Genomic DNA, 20,241 nt, shown 5'->3' with positions numbered 1-20,241 from the left:
TAGTGATTAGACGTGTTCTCGAATTAATTAAGATTTATTGGACAATTTTAAGAAGCATGATCGTGCTTTATACCATAAAATACTATAAGTTCTTACTTTCTTAGTTTTGTTTTAGTAATTCTTCCATGTGTAATATTTTTCTTAAATTTTCAATAAAAAATCAATCAATCTATGACTCATAGTAAATTAGTAACGTAATCTAAGCACAAGTGTCATTGAAGGGTACAAACAGGAATTTTGTTAAAAAATATTTCATGACAATTTCGATGCAACACTCATTTTTATTCATGTAACCACAATAAAACTGCAAAATATTGTTAAAAAATGTATTGGTTTCAACTCAAATTTCGTGCGTTTTGCTGTCACTTAGCTTCCAAAAATCTGGGACAATGTTACTACTGCTCGTTATCAGTTGAAATGTTGCTGATAAGAAGTACGCAAATCTTGTATCTAGTGTAAGACAAGATCTCAGTAAGGTCAATGGATGGAAGGCGAGTTAGCTTAACGTATAATCTAACCACACGTAAGCTAATCGTTGATTTATTACATGTTTGCTTTTGTGCAACAGAAAATAAGAATAAAAATCAAATTATTTGAAAAGGAATGAATGAATAGTGAAAATGAAATGATTCTGACAATTTGTTAAATTAGGAAATATAAATCTTCAAACATGAGAAAAATTATAGTTTTATTTCCCCATTTTGTATTAAATAAATTTAAATGGAATTCCCAATAGGACGATTTTCCTGCTTCTATTGCAATTGGTTTTGCCAATTGCCTGATAACTGGAATGTTGTCCATATAGGTTTATTGGTCATGTAGTCTGACCTATTTAAATTTTAATCATTTACACTACCAAACAGTAAATATCTGCTTAGTTCTAAGCAAACAATTGGAAGACGACCAAAAGCAAAACATTTCCAAGTTAGAGAGAGAAAAAAATAGAAAACTTATACGAATTATTTTGTTTATTTTCCTACTTACTTTTTGACATTTCATTTACATTAGCTGTTATCGCAACATGAGTTTACGCATAGGCTCTATATATGTAGAACTTTTCTATGGTAATAGAAGGTATTTTATTTTTTTAATTGTATGCTCACTTTTTTCTACAGTATATATTTAAATCTAGATACATTTTATATAGATTTATTTGATATTTTCTGTATTATGAGTAAAAAAATTAATACACTTTGTTTATTTAATTATTGAGAAATATATTATTATTTCGTTTAATCTTTATAAGAATCTTTAAAGACATCTTCTTCTATCATTTTGGTACGAAAGAAATTGAATTAATCAAGTTCACTTAAAACTAAGCCATGCGTCAAAGTAAAAATAACACATGTACGAGTAGCCATGTTTTAATAAATTAAAACATTGTTATAAGCTAATCAAGGACTCTGTTGCTAAAGAAACTAGTATTTTCTCTCTACTTTTAGTACTTAACAAGGTCATTACAGTTGTAATTTTTTGCGTCTCAAATCAAACATGTAAATGCACTTTGTTAATCAGTCAATAACGCAAGCTTTTTGACCTATTCGACCGTGATTTGATGAGGTGAGGCTCAAATGAATTGAGATCAACTGGTTATAATTACTGACGTCTTGAACAGCTGGTGCATCTTGGAAAAATTGTTAATTCGGAAAGTGTTCGGTCTTACACTGACTTTAAATAGGGTAAGAAAACTTTTCTTTTGGGGCAATCTGAAGTATTGTTCAAAGGTTTATTGCGGACATTTTCCATCACGAATGTAAAAAACAATACACAACGTTTCGGGATCTGGAATCTGATCCCGTCTTCAGGTGAAAAAACTTAACTAACACATTACAACTAACAATACACAAACGCCCAACCTAAGTTGGAATACACTACCGAGGGTAGTAGTCAAAAAATATGCACTGTATAGCAGTCAAGTCATGATACAACATGCAATTAATAACAAATCACAAAACACTATAATCTATAAAAGGTTTACGTACAAAAAACTCACTCAATGGAACACTAACAACACCGTACGCTATGACTCCACCAATGAGACTGAACCAACATGGCTGACCAATCGGAAACACGGAGACAACAGAAATGGCTTCCGGTCCCTGGAAAAGTAAAACCAACAAAATGGCGGAGCGATGTACGATGCCGCAAGATGGGTGTTAATTATGTTTATTCCTATCTCGAGTTTTACTACGAGTTAACATAACGTGCGAATTTTGAGGAGAACTCGTTATTTCCTTATTTATTGAACAATTAAGTTCCCTATCCTTTAGTTCCTTGTTCAAAATGGGTAGCCAAAGTGGCCTTATTTCAACCGATGACTGACTGATTGGTTGGTCTGCTAATTTAATGTATGAGGCTTCAATGAGTTTACGTTTGAAAAAAAGAGGTTCCTTATGGACAATTTTTGCGTCTTCAAAATTCATACGATGATTTTCGGACCAGCAATGATGAGCGATCTTAGATTTTTCCACTAAACCTTTTTTGGTGTTTTCTCTGTGTTCTTTGATTCTAATGTTCAACGGTCTTTTTGTCTCGCCATAGTAAGGCCTGGAACAATCATTGCAATTTATTCTGTAAACACAGTTTTTAGTATCCTGAGTGCCATTTTTGGGTTTTGTTTTGACGAGACTCTGTCTAAGTGTGTTTTGTGTCCTAAATGCTGTTTGCACATTAAATTTCCTAGCAACCCTTCTGATTTTTTCCGACAGCCCTGACACATACGGGATTGACATGTGGACGAGTTTTTCCTTGCGATTTTGTAAAGGTTCACGCGTAGCCCTATCTTTCTTGCATTTGTTTATAATGGATCGAGGGTATCCGTTACTAGCCAAATCCTGTTCTACTTTCTTAATTTCCTCCTTTAACTCATCCTGATTGGAGCAAATGCTCTTAGCCCTGTCAAACAGAGAGTAAGCAACCCCCTCCTTGACAGAAATTTGGTGGTTTGATTGAAAGTTTAGATACTGCCCTGTGTGTGTCTTTTTTCTATAAACAGATGTTCTAAGACTGTTCAAATGCTTTTCTACGCACACGTCCAAAAAGGGGAGTTTGTTTTGTGATTCCACCTCCATGGTTAGTTTTATGGAGGATGAAACGCTATTAAGATGCTCTAAAAACTCATTCAATTTATCATCTCCATGAGGGAAAACCACGAAAGTGTCATCGACATATCTCCACCATATCCTCGGTTTGAGCCGAGCTGAAGCCAAAGCTTTTTGCTCAAACTCCTCCATAAAGATGTTGGCAAAGATAGGTGACAATGGTGACCCCATGGCCTCATCTTGACGGTATAATTTACCCTCTAATTGGAAATAGTTACATTGAGTACACAACTCCAAAAGTTCCATTATGACGTTAACAGGGAGTTTAGTTCTGTTTGCTAAAGTATCGTCGTTTGTGAGACGAGTCTCAATTATTTTTAGGGTTTCCGAAACGGGGACATTCGTAAACAGACTTTCAACATCGAAGCTGACCAGCTTGTCAGTATCAGCCAGTACGATAGATTTAGACTTTTCTACAAAATCTTTGGAGTTTTTTTCACCTGAAGACGGGATCAGATTCCAGATCCCGAAACGTTGTGTATTGTTTTTTACATTCGTGATGGAAAATGTCCGCAATAAACCTTTGAACAACATTAACTCACCATCACCAACAATGAACTTCAAACAAAGAATCTGAAGTATGTTTTGCTGTTTGCTTCAAGTTGGTTTGAGTGTCTTCGTTTGAGTGCGAATTTGTCTCTTTTAGTGTAGATTCTCGTAAAACGATCAATATCTTACTGATTTGATTCTAAGAAAATTCAGTAACTTTTTTATGAATTGGAATGCACTGCTGTCTTTCATCTATGTAAATGGTCCTTGCTAAATACACTGCTGGTCTTAACAACAAAATTGCATACGTCATCTAAATACACGTTTATACACTCTGTAAAATAGTCTGAAAATGCACAAAAATAGTAGTTAACACAACGATCGCGTAAGGCTAATTACACGAGTTACAATTACCTACGACGTACAACTGCTTTTTAATTACTAAAATCATTACTCATAACTTCTAAGAGAGGTTATGTTTTCGTTTAGCTGTCATAAAACCTGATTATTATGCAACTTGCAACTACTTATAACCTTTCACTCATTGTTTAAATTTGTCTTAACAGCTGATATGTTGACATTCGAAGTATTACAATTTTACTTCTTTTCTCTAAATCCTTGAACCTCATTGGTCCATTACTCGTGTTGTTAAGTAAACCAATGCTGTGAATACAAGAACAATCCAAACACACAGAAGTACATATTCAATTATCTTTTCCATAGAGCAAAACCTTCACACTATTCACTTAAGTTTACAATGACATCAAAATAAATTTGTCTTAACCACTCCAACTTCCATTCCTCATCCCTTCACCCATTCATTCTTCTCCAGTACTGGATGAATGGTTATCATAGACACAATAGAGGTTCGAAGTACACGTATTGTAGGAGGTATTTGCAGCATTGGCACTAGTGCTGTACAGGAATAGCGCCGCTAGAATAGCGCTATAGCATCTATTTGCAGGTGCTTCGACACAGGTCGTCTCGGAGTGTCTTCCTTAGTTTTGTAGAGACTATTTTAAAAGGTTTAAAGTGTTAAAGTAAGGGTGAAACAAACTTTAAAGTAGGGATGAGCATGTAGCCAAAACATCGATGGTAGACTCCTGATGTTATTGTTAGGCTATATATGTTTTAGCCATTTATTAAAATGTCGATATTTTTTTCATATCCGAAATTGTAGTTTTAACATTTTTACATTAAGACATATGAAATATCGAATCCAAAAATATCACGAACTGGATTAGACTTAGACCGATACCAGACTAGACTAGAGTAGAGTGAGATAACTATCTACTAGGAATGATCATCGATAGGTCAACCATCGATGTTCACCATCGATGGAAACATTAGTATCAACCATACGAAATCATAAGTGTATCTAAGTGTATCATAAGTGTCTATAGATTGATAATACGGAAGCATCGATGTAACAAAAACATCGATAGTCTACCATCGATGTTCACTATTGATGGCAACATCGGTATCAAATATACGAAATCATCAGTGTATCTAGATTATATAGGTTGATAATACGAATAGTACTAATAGTATGTTTTACAAGGACGAAAAGTGACTTATTTCAACATAAGGTTGAGTTTTCACCGACGAAAAGTCAACGTTTGTAAATAAAAAGCTTATAAATGTTTTTAATTTTAATTTTCATGAGTTACTTCGCTCTGTCTAAAAGGGTGGTGAGTTAAAATACCTGCATATAGAAATCCTTGGTTTCTGCAATGGCAACTATTTTTGCATCTTAGATCAGGGCTATAAGTCTAAACAATGACTTCACTTCACTAAACAAAGACTCGTCAGTAAAGTTTGATGAAAACGAACATAATACAAACGTACGAAATACATACATACGAAAGAATGAAGAGGACAAAAACATAACCAACATTAAACTGATTGAAATAAAATTATAGACTTAAAATATATTTATTATTCAGAAGTATTCAAACTATTTTGCGTCCAAACAGTGGTTCGAGGGCAAAATAGTTTTTTTTTCAATATTTTCAAAAACTACAAAATCAACCCTAATTACAAAATTTTTTTTACTAAATAATAATGGATACGTGGATACGCATCCATCAGGGTCATTCATATAACCAAAATAAAAGTTATTTCCAAAATTGTTTAACTCTTTCCATAGTTGAAAGTAAACCTATTTATAACCATACTATTTCCAACTTAGAAACTAACTTTTAAATCGCATTGCAAACCTTTAAACACAATTTGGAAATCTAGATCCGACCTTTTTATAGTTCCACGCTCATTTGTTACGATTCAAAATACAGAGGGGCATTGACCCAATAAACTAAAGTTCGCTATCAATAGGCTGCATGATAAGGCCGATAACCTTCGTAAAAACTAGCTTTAAACTGCTTCAACTTTGTTGCACTATGGACATCAATGGGAGTATCGAATGCGTTTGAGATTCAGTGTATAAATTTGGTCACAGAATAACGTTACAAGATACAACTGTAGCTTTGATAAAGTATATTCCCATGTTAAAATTGTAGCCAGTTTAACAGTAAATACCCCCGTCGCAGCAAATCTGGAGACTAAGCGAATTTCCATTTGCCTAAATTGGTTTTCAATTACATCTACTCAAATAACATTAGGTTTAACGAGTACCTAGGCTTGCTGCCTACATGGAGCGTAATAAACTGTGTTTTTTAGTAAAATATTAATAGCTTAGTTTAATAAATAGATTTGCAAGTTTGATCAAAATATATCCATAAAATATCAAACTAACAACATTTGACTTCTTCTCCGTAAGAATAACATGGGAATTTTAAATTAACAATTTTTTTGGATTTTCTCCGTAACCAATAATTGTACAAAGACAATTCACTATACTAATTTTTGTTTTGTAAGCTCTACAAAATTGTTTGGAAAGAAATTGAAAAATGTTATTTTTTGGGGTCAAAAGGTAAAAAATTGGAGCGTTAAACCCCGTTTCCATGGTCCGATCATGCTGGTTCGCGAACTCATTTAAGTTTATCCCGCCATACACCTTCAAGCCAAATGTCATCAAAATCGGACAAAAATTACTTAAGTTATTCACGCGCACACATATAAAAATAAAAAATTTGAACGAATAGTGTTTTTGGCCTCTAGGGACATCAAAATGAAAAATTAAATCAATCCCGGGCCTAGATCTTGCCGTACCACCCACGGCAATAGCTACTTCCCTATAGGGAAATTCTCCAAAAGAGAATTTCGATCTTCCTTTTGTAACACAAACAAAACTATGTGTAATGTGTAGTATAAGAAATACTAAAATCCTAAAGAAAACCACGTGGATAACCAGAATTTGACCACAAGTTTAGGGTTACGGCAATTAGTCCTTCTTCAAATGTTTACTCTTAACACGACTTATCCAATTATTATTACTGCCACTGTGTAGAGCTTTAAAACCAATAACGTATTATGCTGAAGCATTATTGTACACTCAATGGTTTAAAAAAAATATACATTGTAGACTGCTTGTTAATGTGTGTAATATTTTTTTCAAAGTTTGTAAATATATTGATTTTTTACTATTAACTACAACTTTTTCTTCCTTTTAGTAGCAAAACACAAGTACTCGTTTTTTAAATGGTTAACTCCTTATTCTGCAGGTTTTCTGCGGAGGGAGTATTATTTTACACATTTTCTTTAGACGTAAAATTACAAAAATTATAAAGTGTAGTCATAAAATTTAACTGGAGCGGCCAGCGGTGCGGCAACAATAGAAGACCGTGGAGGAGGACACGGCAAGTTATTGGGCATTGTCGGTAATTTGGACGCTGCCCATGATAAGCGGTATCAGGTGTCAACGTGGATAACAACAATAACATAAACTTAGTGACACTGGGTGGCAGGGTCAACACTCTCTAGTCTAAGATCTAACGGTTGATAAGGGAGTAACCACGAATATTAGAACAGAAACGGTGAGGATCATAAACATAAACAAATGACGTCACTGACCCGAAATTATTTTTATTAATATTTGAATGGACTGTCGAAAACATCCAAATCAGCTGTTACTGCTATTAGTTTTGTAAACTAAATCACTTTCCCAACCTCCGTAAGAAGATTAAAGAGGAGTGTAATGAGGTAGGGCCAATGACGTTTGTTTATGTTTACAATCCATATAGTTTTTGTTCTAATATTTGTGGGAGGTACTGAAAAAGTAACAGGTTTTTGGTAAATAGTGAGATTTTTAAAGTGGATCATTGTAATTGTAATTGTTTGGTCGAAACCAAGAAAATAACCGAGTTTGTTGGGTACAATTAAAATTTTGTGTTATTTGTTTGTGTTATTTATAATTTGCATTACACTGAGGATGTAGGGCCTAAGGGCGAATTATAACCCAAATTTGAGGTAAGGATGTACTGGAGTAAACTGTTAATGACTCGTTTAGCTTTGTTTGTTACTAAGAACAGATGGTTCTATAGCTAGGACCATTGAAAGTTCAATAAAGGACAGCTGAGTCCAGTTTTGAACCAACAAAAAGTTTAAAAATTGTTTAGGATTGAACTGGCAAACCTTTAATTGGCAGGCAAGCGCTACATCCAATCATACAGCCAGCTGAGAACTAAGTGTGTAACAACTTTTGGAGGAAAGTGAGATAATTTCATGTACGTAGCTCATTTTGCCCATTTTGAATTGCTTATTAAAAGTAAGAAAGTAACTTTCTTATTTATAATATAAAAATATGTTTTCACCACACTATGATGTTTTTAGCTATTTTACATACGTTAATTAATTGGTGGCTGAAAGTTACGTTTTGCTGGCCATGCCAGCTGTCATCGTAATTTGGGGACCGATCAGGTTTTTACATCCCTAGGGCCGCAAAACCAGCTGCCCGCTTACTTTCTTAAAACATTAATGCATATTAAATACACAATCAGTATCCATAGGATTTCAATAGAATTTTTTTATTGTCACCGCTGCCTAGCAACTGTTATTATTATTTTTGCTGATTCCTCAAATTATTTCTTCACATAACCTTAAAGTTATACTGTAGTTGTGTTGACTATCAGTGTGCATTATTATTGTGGTGAATAGTGGTAACAGGGTATAGTGTGGTGAAAAATAGCGTTCGTACCACGGACCGAAATGGTTTTGCAGCTCTCGATCGTGTTAAGTTCTCGACTTAAAAACTATCTCGAGCCGGCAAAAACTCATTTTCGGCCCTAGGTAGGGATTCGAATATAGTTGGCGTATTTTTTGCTGGTCTTTATAACAGATCAGCGCATAAAAACTATTGTTAAAAATTACTTATTTTCTACTCTGTGGTCTACGAACGATGATTTTGAAAAAGGAACACCCAACATCTTCAAAGGAAATAGACACATCTAAGCTTCACAAAGAAAATTTATGTACCCATAATAGAACATGTGTCTACACAAACACAATTATTAGACCAAAACAAACAAACTTTCTCAGATTTGTCTTCATAAGATTTTCAACTTTAAAGCCATGCCAGGCTTATTGGGACTTCAGAATGACGTGGCTTTAAAATTGAAAATCTTACGAACACGTCTATGAACACACACAACAATACACACACACACACTATTATACCTCTCTCTCGCTCACACTCACACGCACAATTCTTTCTCTCTGTCACTCTCACGGCGACAATCAGCTACTAATTGGAAGTGATACGATCTCTGATTGGACAAATTGAATCGTATCAGAAGAAAATATAGGAGACGGACTGAATAGATTAGAAAGGTGGAATCTATCCCAGCTGGGTGTAAACTTTGAGTCTACTAGCATGTTCAACGAAATAAGAAATTAAAATATATTAAGTGTATTTATTTATCTTATAGCCTACAGTGTCACTGAACTATTTGACAGGAAAATATAGTTTTTTTTTCTTTGGTCCAGACCCGTAAAAGGTGGGTATAGTCCAGGAGCTGAGGGGGGTTGAGCATGCATGAAAGTAGTACGCAATGTTATTGCTGATTATTGTAATATGGACTGTGGTGATCAAAATTACGTATGTCGCCTATTTCAAAAGTGGTCGATAAGGTGGGGGGGAGGGGGCAAACATGGCGGTTTGCGCTATGCGTTAAAACGCTGATAGTTCGAAAACGGTAAAAGATAGAACATCTGTTAGAACGTCGTTGTAATCCTAACAATATGGACAACAATAATGGTCATTGGGTCCGAGGTCGTATCTCTATAAATAAACAAGTTATTGTATAAAATATGTAAAAATGGACTTTTCGTGTAGATTTTTTACCGAAAGTAGAATTAATTTGTGAATGTCGCAAAGAAGTAATATCAAATATCTTTGCTGATAGTTGTAATATGGACTGTGGTGATACAAAATACGCATGTCGCCTACTTTTCAGGTGGTCGAGAACTTGGGGGGAGGGGGGCAAAGATGGCGGAACGCGCTATACATCGAAATGACTGTAGCTCGAGAACGGTACGAGATAGGACATCGGTTAAAACGTAGTTTTAATCCAAAAAATATTACAAATAGAAAAGGTCATTGGGTAAAAAGTCGTATCTTAACTAATAAAAAAGTTATAACAATAATAAGTTTAACAAAATCTACATCGTACAGCTATCTTTTTCGAAAATCGTATGGATTGTTGATAAATAATAGTGTAATTACTTAATTACTCGGCTATGTATTAACTAGATGCATTTTCTTATGAGAAAAAAATATATTATTACGAATACATATGGTTTAAAATGTAAAACACGGCCTCCAAACGCCTTGGGGTTCGTCCGTTAGGTTGCGTTATAATTGCTGCTGTTTTTAAAATAATGATTGCTTGTATTTTGTATTTCATTATACACTGAGTATATAAATGAAATAATGATAAATAAATAATCAAACAAATAAGATAATAATTAAATATGAAATATAATATATAGTAGTTTAATTCCATTGTAAATATAAACACCATAAACTTTAAATTTCTTGACCGCTCTCATGCATTAATTATATATAGATGTATATACATTTGTATAAAAGAAAATATTTACAATTTTTTATTTGTATTACAGGTGCTAAGAGAAATTAAAAAGGTACCTATTTAAATTCAACAAATAATATGAACAACCAGTGTAATTGTTATGGATATAATGAAGAGATTTGCCGTATTTTTTATTATAAGGTATTTACTTTTGTAGTAATGTTTTTTATTTCATATAACTGTATTAAATAAGAATCTGTTACATAATCATATTGTAATAACCTACAACATTATAATAATTAAAATTGGATTTGTAGTGGTAGTCTGTATTATGCATTTGATTGCGGCGAAACCCCAAGTATTATATGTACAGTAGTTTGGAGGCCGTGTTTTACATTTTAAACCAAATGTATTCGTAATAATATATTTTTTTCTTATAAGAAAATGCATCTAGTTAATACATAGCCGAGTAATTAAGTAATTACACTATTATTTATCAACAATCCATACGATTTTCGAAAAAAATAGCTGTACGATGTAGATTTTGTTAAACTTATTATTGTTATAACTTTTTTATTAGTTAAGATACGACTTTTTACCCAATGACCTTTTCTATTGGTAATATTTTTTGAATTAAAACTACGTTTTAACCGATGTCCTATCTCGTACCGTTCTCGAGCTACAGTCATTTCGATGTATAGCGCGTTCCGCCATCTTTGCCCCCCTCCCCCCAAGTTCTCGACCACCTGAAAAGTAGGCGACATGCGTATTTTGTATCACCACAGTCCATATTACAACTATCAGCAAAGATATTTGATATTACTTCTTTGCGACATTCACAAATTAATTCTACTTTCGGTAAAAAAATCTACACGAAAAGTCCATTTTTACATATTTTATACAATAACTTGTTTATTTATAGAGATACGACCTCGGACCCAATGACCATTATTGTTGTCCATATTTTTAGGATTACAACGACGTTTTAACAGATGTTCTATCTTTTACCGTTTTCGAACTATCAGCGTTTTAACGCATAGCGCAAACCGCCATGTTTGCCCCCTCCCCCCCACCTTATCGACCACTTTTGAAATAGGCGACATACGTAATTTTGATCACCACAGTCCATATTACAATAATCAGCAATAACATTGCGTACTACTTTCATGCATGCTCAACCCCCCTCAGCTCCTGGACTAGTACAGTTTGGAGACACCCTGTATAGTGAAAAGTCTACTTGAATTGAACTAAAGCTAACTTGGTTCAAGGTTACCTATTCCTCGTTCCCAGCCTTATCATAGATGAAACATAGCCTGCTCCTTGTGGATTTAACCTTCTTCTTCTGAGTCAAATGAACACAATTATTTTAAAGTTAGTTCGGTTCACTTGATGTACAGATAGATTGTTTTGTTTCTTACTAGGATTTATTTCTTGGTACAGTTTATAACTAATTTCAAGACAATATTTTTACCACACAGTAAACAACAAATCATAGAATCCACCCTAAAATAAAATATAAATATTACGCAAAAGTCAACAGGCTTCAAACTTGATCATACAAAAACACTCATATAACCAGGATTTACACTATACAATAGGATGTAAAGTCTAGACTATTCAAAGTTGATAATGACAAAATGAATACGACAATAAAAAACTATTTTATTTAATATACTGCAAAAAAACCTAAAGTAAGAGATCTCAGGAATCTGTTCTCCCTGTAGATGATTCCGTCTAGCTGTTATGAAATTCAAACGTTTTGACATTTTAATAAAACCAGAAAACTGACGTGTTTGACCATAATGGGCATATTTTTGGAACTTGTTTTCAAAAATAGAAGAATGATTAATCTCCGATCCGTATCAGCGCCGGCTCGCCATCTCTGCCTCGCGCCGATCGACGCCTCAAGAATGCATCCAGAACCGGAATAATTCATCAAGAATTTTAATTTTACACTTTCTAAGATGTTCAAGTTGCAACATAAACCAGATCGCGAATAACTCATGCATTGTTTGTTTGTTGGGATGACATAATGTAATCAATTAAGGCATTCTTTTATGTATGCGATACCAACAAGGATTAATTTTATTTCCGTAATGAATGAATATATGTTCATTGACAATAAATTAGTGCAATACAAAACCATATTAGGTAGTAATAGTATTCGTAAAACGATTTGTATGGATAGTTTAACTTAATTTGTTTCTGTTGTGAGTGTAATATGCTACAGATAAATTTGGAAATAAATTTACCTTGACTATACAGTAGAACATTGATAATAAGACTCTCATAGGGATTATAAAATAAGACTTGTTATCAAGGTTGACTTCTTATCGAGGTTTGCAATAACATGTGATTGGGGTAAAATAATTTCAAGGTTTTTTTGAAAATGACCCTTGTAATCAAGGGTGACTTGTTATCGAGGTTCTAATGCATTGTTTTTATCATTATACGACGAAAAATAATGTAATCTCATGGTTTTACTGAGCACATCCTACTCAATTTAGTTAACCACATATATCTATGACTATCTTTTACTTCAAACCCCAAAAAGACCGCACACTGAGATTATCTTGTACTCCAAAATTGACTCGTAAACAGAGAAGCACTCAAGACCAACGGTACAGTTCACTTGGTATTCCTCAGGAGGATGATAAGGTTATCAAGGCCGCGGGGACCTCGGCGCGGCCTAGGTTTAGGTTTACAGCCTCATAAAACCTCAGATACGATCGACACGCACCCCCGCCCTTGTCTTGCCGCCTCCAGTAAATAACAGCTGATGAAGTGATCAAGGGGTGACATTCTACCGTCTGGGACTAGTGGTGGTGTAGAGAGGTGGAACTAGGGGTAGGTGCAGAGTTTTGGAATTCAATTAAGTAGAAGCTTGGATTTTAGATCCGCGTTAGACTCCCACGTAGGAGTCGATCTCGGAAAAGTAGTTGTTTGAGTAACTTTTGAAGATTCAGTTTGGGAACATCTTGTTCTTCAGGAGATGATGACTACGTCATCGAAAATACTGTACAGCGGACGTCGCGGCGTTGCTGTAAGCTGACCAAACCATGCATTCGTTGATGTTTTAGAGACTTCAAAGCTCTCATGATTCAAAATTGGTCGTATTAAAACAACAAATCTTTCCAAAAAGTTCGAAAAAAGAAATGTATTTATTTGTTAAATCTTATTAATGAATCCTTCTTTTAGATGAAATTATACAAAATATGAGGAATACAAAGTATTTCAAGAGGAAAAATTATGAAAAATGTATACGAACAGACGATAATTCGCGAAAAGAATATAACCGTCATTTTGTCAAGCCTTCCTAATATAAGGCAATCCTCCTAAAAACCTGCAGGATTCCAAAGCACTTCCACACCAATCGTTTAATCGGTTACACACATTAACGTCTTTCCGAGTGAGGATTTGGCACCCAGGGCGAGGAAACGTCTCTAAAAACACGAAGAGTGATTAAGACAGTGATTGTTTAAGACGGTTAAGTACTTCTAAAAACTCGTGAGCCGCGTAAAAACCGCCAATAACGACAAAAGAAGCGGCGATCACTGGCTCGGGCTGGAGATACGATCGCGCATGCGTTCTGTCAGAGTCGGCGGCTGGCCAACACGCAGCCGCAGTTAGTAAATCTCAGCTGATGAGCGGCCTCCAACAGACAAATAAATCAGCTGATTACGCGATCACCTGATTGGTAGCTTCTAAATATTCAACACCCCTTCTACGTTCGATAAAATAACAATTTGCGGTTCAGCCCCGCTCTGAATAATTCAGGTTCAAATCGCGTCATCTTGCGCATTCGATCCAGTTCAAATTAAATTTTGCCGCTTTGTTCCAAACTGGAAATGGAAAGGCGGCTCCTTTTTGTCGCGATGTACGCGAAGATTAAATAATTGAGGTGGGTATGAATTCACGATGTGAAAGTTGTTTATTTTTGCTAAAGGATTGCCTTATAAAGACATTAAATATGGTTGGTTTTGACTGTTTTTTGGGCACGGATTTGCATACGTTCGATAATTCTGGCCAACACATTTAAAGTTGGTCTAAAGGGTTGAGCACGTACTTGACTAACGTTCGACTTTCTTGGGAAATTTAAGCACCCCAACGTCCGAGTATGTGATCATTTTTACAAGCCACCCTTACTGAAAACGTTAAACGCTCAAGATCACCAAACCCCTTTCTGACTACTGTATTCCTTAAAACTGAGTATTTGGTCCAATTCGTGCAGAGCCAAATTAATTGTCTATACTTTTTGTCAAAAATATTAATTGAATCGGTCTGTTTTCTATTAGAATAATGATGAATACAATTGTGGTAAGAACATTTGATTTTTCGGAAGATTAAACACATTTTTTCCATTAAGCTATTTGCGTATATTGAATACCTGAAATAAACTGCATTCGAATTTCCCAAATAGAATTACATTTAAATTGTCATCAGATATGCTATTTAGATACTATTACAGTACTTAGATAAAATTATAATCTGATATTCAGAATACCAATTTAAATGGCTACCTAATCATATAGTTTTCCCCACAATCAGTGACAATATGAGGATCAGTAATAGAGGTAAAACAGTCCAATACAACTACTAAGTTAGGCCTATCTCTCAACAAAAAACAGTTGAAAGTGAAACGAATAGTTACCATTATGTAAATAATTTTCTCCTATGACACGAATTTCTAGTTTGCAATGAAGGGTATAGATAGCTCATATTCTCAGATTATTTAGTCGAATTCGAGCAACCAACTCACCGATCCGTAGACGATGCCACAAGGGTCCATGCAGAGGTACATGCATGTCGCCACACCCTGTATCTTGACTTGTCCCACAGCTACGGACTGTCTTTGTAGTATTGCTGAAACAGACAGAAGAGAATCAGGCTGTTGAGTGTGTCAAGGGGTACACACACCACGTGTAGAGAAGTCTTGACAAGATTCATTATTTCAAGGTCTGAGGAGGTTAAGAAATATTGAGGAGTTATATTCAGGAATTTGAATTGAATTGATCAAAATCTTTAAAAGGCATAAAGTGAAGTCGTCAAGGTTGGTCTAGAGATTTCAAGAATCATGGTCTGAATCAGGCCTATTATAGAATTATAGTCTAAAGTCGTTCATAAGTTTGGTAAGAAATTATGGTATGAAATCGTCTAGAATCATGGTCTGGAAATTCGAGGAATAGTCTTTCGTCATTAAGAATTGTGCTTTAAAATCCACACGAATCATAGACTGCTATTCCTAGTCATCGTCTGAAATAATCAAGAGTGACCAAGCCTACAATAGATGTATATTTTAGGCGGTTTTGGGATATACAACAAAAGCAACAGACATATTTCTTGATAAACATTTAGTTCAAAATAACAACCAATTTATAAAAGGTTTGCTATTATTGCAACTTTTAAACTCTACAAATCTTCAGCCAATTCTACAAAAAAATTTTGTCACACAATGTTCTACCATAATTTGTATTTTAACAGTATCTAACGGTAAAAATGTACAAAGTATTGAGGCATATGCTTTCAACTTGCCAATTACAACATTGAGTTCTCCAGCAATAAATTCTGGGATCAGAGGTAAGTGCACTCTAAATAATTAAAGACAGCCTGACAGCGAATAAATCCTGAGAACAAGTCAGAGCACTTATTGATGAGTCGGGAGGGGGTGGGGGGAGATTAAAATATTTCGCGGGTAATTAGAAATTGGCGGCACGGTGCCCGGCTATCAGTGCCATTAGTGATAGAGGCGGTCAGTGGCTTATCATCGTTATCAGCAAGCCTCACCGACTGTGATAATTGACCAAGTGGCTCATTATTGGCTTAGGTTCTCTGGTTCCTATGCTGCTGATCAATTAGTTTTTGTCCAAGGCTTGGCTCATTGTTGACATAGGCTCTTCTCTGGTTCCTATGTTGCTGATGAATTAGTTTTCGTTGGTTAATTCTTAGATCATTGTTGACTTAGGCTCTTGTCTGATTACTATGCTGCTGATGAATTAGTTTCAGTTGTCTGGCTTACTTCATTTTTGACTTAAGACTTTTCATTGATTATTATAATGCGGATTAAATAGTTTTCGTTGTCAAAGGATTAGCTCATTGTTGACTTAGGCTCATCTCTGGTTCCTATGCTGATGAGTCAGTCTTTAATGTCTAAAATGTTAAGCTCATTGTTGAGGTAGGCTCTTGTCTGGTTCCTACGGTGCTAAAGAATTCGTTTTCGTTGTCAAAGGTTAGCTAATTACTGACCTAGACTATCTATAATTCCTATGATTCTTATGAATTAGTGTTTATTGTATAAGGCCTAAGAGGTTATTGCGTACTTTCTCCAATTGGTGATCAGTAAACAGAGGCTTCACAACGCTACGGATCTTATTCCGTTTTCAGGTAAGAAGGAACCTAGATGACAATATGTTTACACAAACAGTGCAGTGCCAAGTAAACACAAAAGGTTGAAAGCAGTACAATGGAAAAAGGCAAATACAAAAAAGCAAGTACCAAAGATTAGAAACGAAAACAATACCAATCAAGTTTTCGGAATGTGCGATTGTGATCATGGGTCGAGTGAACGGGGTTAATTGATCTTGTAAAAAAGAACTATTTTCTATAACATGTCAGATATGTTAGACCAAAATAACCTCCAACGGAGAACCCACTTTAACACGATGCTGTAAATCTATCCGTGCACTTTGTGAAACTGCATGTACCCCAGATTCTGCACAATGTTGCAATGTTATGTTAGCACTCTAGGCGAGAGGTGGGTGATAGGTCGGATAGCAAACAGTTCGTTAACCCTCCAACAAACAAACAACCAGGGTAAACAAACAACGTTCCCGCCAAACCGGGAATATCATCACCAAGGTCGCAGCTGCGCAAATGAAATTAACCGGATGGAATCCATAGAGGATCAAAGTGATAATTTTGGAAGTGAATTTATGGCTCAATGCAACTGCGCATCGTGGAAAATTTCAAAAAAGTAACTATATATAGGTTAAAGTGAATGAAGTAATGTTTCTCAACACTCAAACATCATACAAGTATTCTATATTTTTTAATGAACTAAAAAACATCTACCCTTATGCATGCATTTTTCCTAATTCTCCAGCAAACATAATAATTGAAAAGGAGAAGAATGATTATATAATAGGCTATTTCTTATTGTTGAGGACACTTTCCATTACTTATTATTAAATCACAAGTTCCTCGAATTTATGGGAAGATTAATTCACATGAGACAATTACTGTTGACAAAAGTGAAAATAGTATAATTAGACACAAATTTCCCGGAGTATGTCATTGAAATTATGTTATAGTTCAAATGTAAGTGTAACGTTTTGTTATGAGTATCCTGGTTTTTTGCCTGGCGTTGGCAAAAGTGCTTTTATGGGTTACCACTGTTATTTGGTTATCTGATTTATCTTGTAAATCATAACCTTTAGCCATTTGAGTTTACCAAACCTAACCTTCAAGCCTAACCTACAATTCTAACCTAAACTTATCTAATTTGAGGGCTCTCGCTCTTCTCAAAAATATTTTATTTCGGTTGAAATTAATTCTACCTACCTTGATATAATTTTTTTTAATGTAAAAAGTTACTTAATAAACTTAATATACGCAGTTAACTGTTAGCATTAGATATAAAGTCAATGCTGTTAGATAATTTTAGCATAATATTTATAATTTTACATTGTTTTTTTATGTCAGAAGCTTGTAACTAAACTGTTAACACACTATTTTTTTTATTAATTAAATGCCTCTACATTCAGATTCCATTATACTTCTAGAACTAAATACTCAAACAGTATACCTCAACCAAATCAAGGTCACGTACACACTGTTAAAATCACTAACGAAACGAGAAATTTATTAAAAAAAAGCTCTCAGGCAAAAAAAGATGCAGCATTTTAACCTCAATTACCGATGCACCAATTTGGAAGTGGGTGTTAGATAGAGGTTGCCAATTTTTATCACATAATGAGCTGCATTAGTGAACATGCCTTCATTATCACATCTCTGCAGACGACAACATTGATCAAGTTATCACAGCTGACTCGACGCCGCCGGCGTGCCGCAGCCGCTCGAATAATATAATTGCTCGCGAAATACTTTTATCTCCTGCCTTAAGGGTTTCCAAACCCCTCTGAAGTAGAAGCTTCTCATTAATTGCTACAATAAGAGGAGAATTTGTCGCGAATATAATTGTTTTAATTACTCTAACTTGTTAAGCTCTTTTACAGTTGCCAACTTCTGAAGTTTTCTACTGTGATTACTGGATTTACAGGTTTATAGTTTTATTCTTTCATCTCCATAATTGATAATTGATTGATTGATAATTGATAATTGGTTATTTCATTATTTCATTGTGGATTTGTAATGGTTGTTTAAGCTAAGTTATAATTAAAATGCTTTCTTTTCAGGTATATGGTTACTTAATTAGCCAATTGCCCAATAAAATCTGTTAGTTACACATATAATTTTTCCAGTTTACTACAGTTTATAAATTACTATCCCTGTTAGTAAAAATAGACTATCTATTAATGCTTAATGAGTTTAATGAGTAATGAGTGACCTTATGAGTTTTATAACGTTTTAATAGTAGTTTACGCAACGAGTAAAAAAATTTAGGTACGAGCCTTGGCGAGTGCTCTAAAAACTTCTACGAGTGTCGTTAACACTATTTACGTGAGTTACGTACACAACTTTACCTACGACAATGTTTTAATTACTACAAATCACTACTCATAACTTCTAAGTGAGGTTATGTGTTAGTTTATAACCTCTCATTGCCACCGACAGTGATGCAACGAAACATTGTACCAACCACTAATTGCACCACTTAACAATTAAATTGGCCTGAACAGCTGATTAGTTGAAGTTGGAACCATTGCAATTTTACTTCTTCTCTCTCAAACATTGAACCTCATTAGTCCTTAACCCGTGTTGTTATGAGTAAAACTATGCTGTTATGAAAGTAAACAATGCTGTTATGTGAAACTTTTCAACCCCAAGAACTGAACTGAAATTGCTCCTTAAAATAAAAACGGTCGTATGTAAAATATTTTTCTTTCTTCGTCAAAACTGTAAATTATTGGTGACAATTCTATTACTGCAAAACATAAAGCAACATATAAATTTGTTGCAACGGTATATCAATTCTCCTGCAAAAAATATTTTATCAATAATTACTTTTAATTTTTCTACGAAATATATTACTTTTGACTTTTAAATTATAAATTATAAACCACATAAAATCAACTTAAATTAAAGACTAAAATTTAACCGACTACGATTTTACTACCACTTTTACGGTCCTGGTAATTTATTACGCGCCGAACAAATTAAACAGTCGATTCTCTCGAAACAAATAAAAGCGCGCCAATAACACACCCTTGTGGCACATTAGGCGGGAAACTCAAAGGATATTTACACCACTGTAAATAACCTAGACTGAGATAAACCTAATTAGCGGGGGTTTCGAATTTGCCAAGCGTCATGTGAGTTTGATTGTTATTTACAGCTGTTCAGTTGCCAAGCAGTCACAAGACTATTGCTTAACTTTCAAGTTGAATCGTTGGTCTCTTTTGTATTTGTATACACCTGATGACCAATTATTCCCGTGCCTATTTTAACTATTTTAATTTTGATTCTGTTCTAATATCGTTTGAAAATCTGTAAGAAAAATTTAAGAAATATTCATAATTAGATTTTCGCTGTATTTTTACTCTATT

General features: G+C 34.5%; 1 protein-coding gene across 1 annotated transcript in view; it reads right to left on the bottom strand.

The window, feature by feature from the left end:
* LOC128993598 (protein let-756) overlaps positions 1-20,241 on the bottom strand; it is a 104,661-nt gene that overhangs the window by 10,950 nt on the left and 73,470 nt on the right. Inside the window, exon 2 of the mRNA XM_054417585.1 lies at positions 15,279-15,382. Within this exon, the coding sequence (XP_054273560.1) occupies positions 15,279-15,382 (104 nt within the window). The remainder of the gene's footprint in view (positions 1-15,278; positions 15,383-20,241) is intronic.

The sequence above is a fragment of the Macrosteles quadrilineatus genome, unplaced genomic scaffold (genome assembly GCF_028750875.1).
Source record: "Macrosteles quadrilineatus isolate MER2022 unplaced genomic scaffold, UCM_ALF_1.0 Scaffold_4__1_contigs__length_99947679, whole genome shotgun sequence".
NCBI classification, from domain to species: Eukaryota; Metazoa; Arthropoda; class Insecta; order Hemiptera; family Cicadellidae; genus Macrosteles; species Macrosteles quadrilineatus.
The sequence above is the reverse complement of the archived record's forward strand: the minus strand, read 5'-3'. Positions and strand labels throughout refer to the sequence as shown.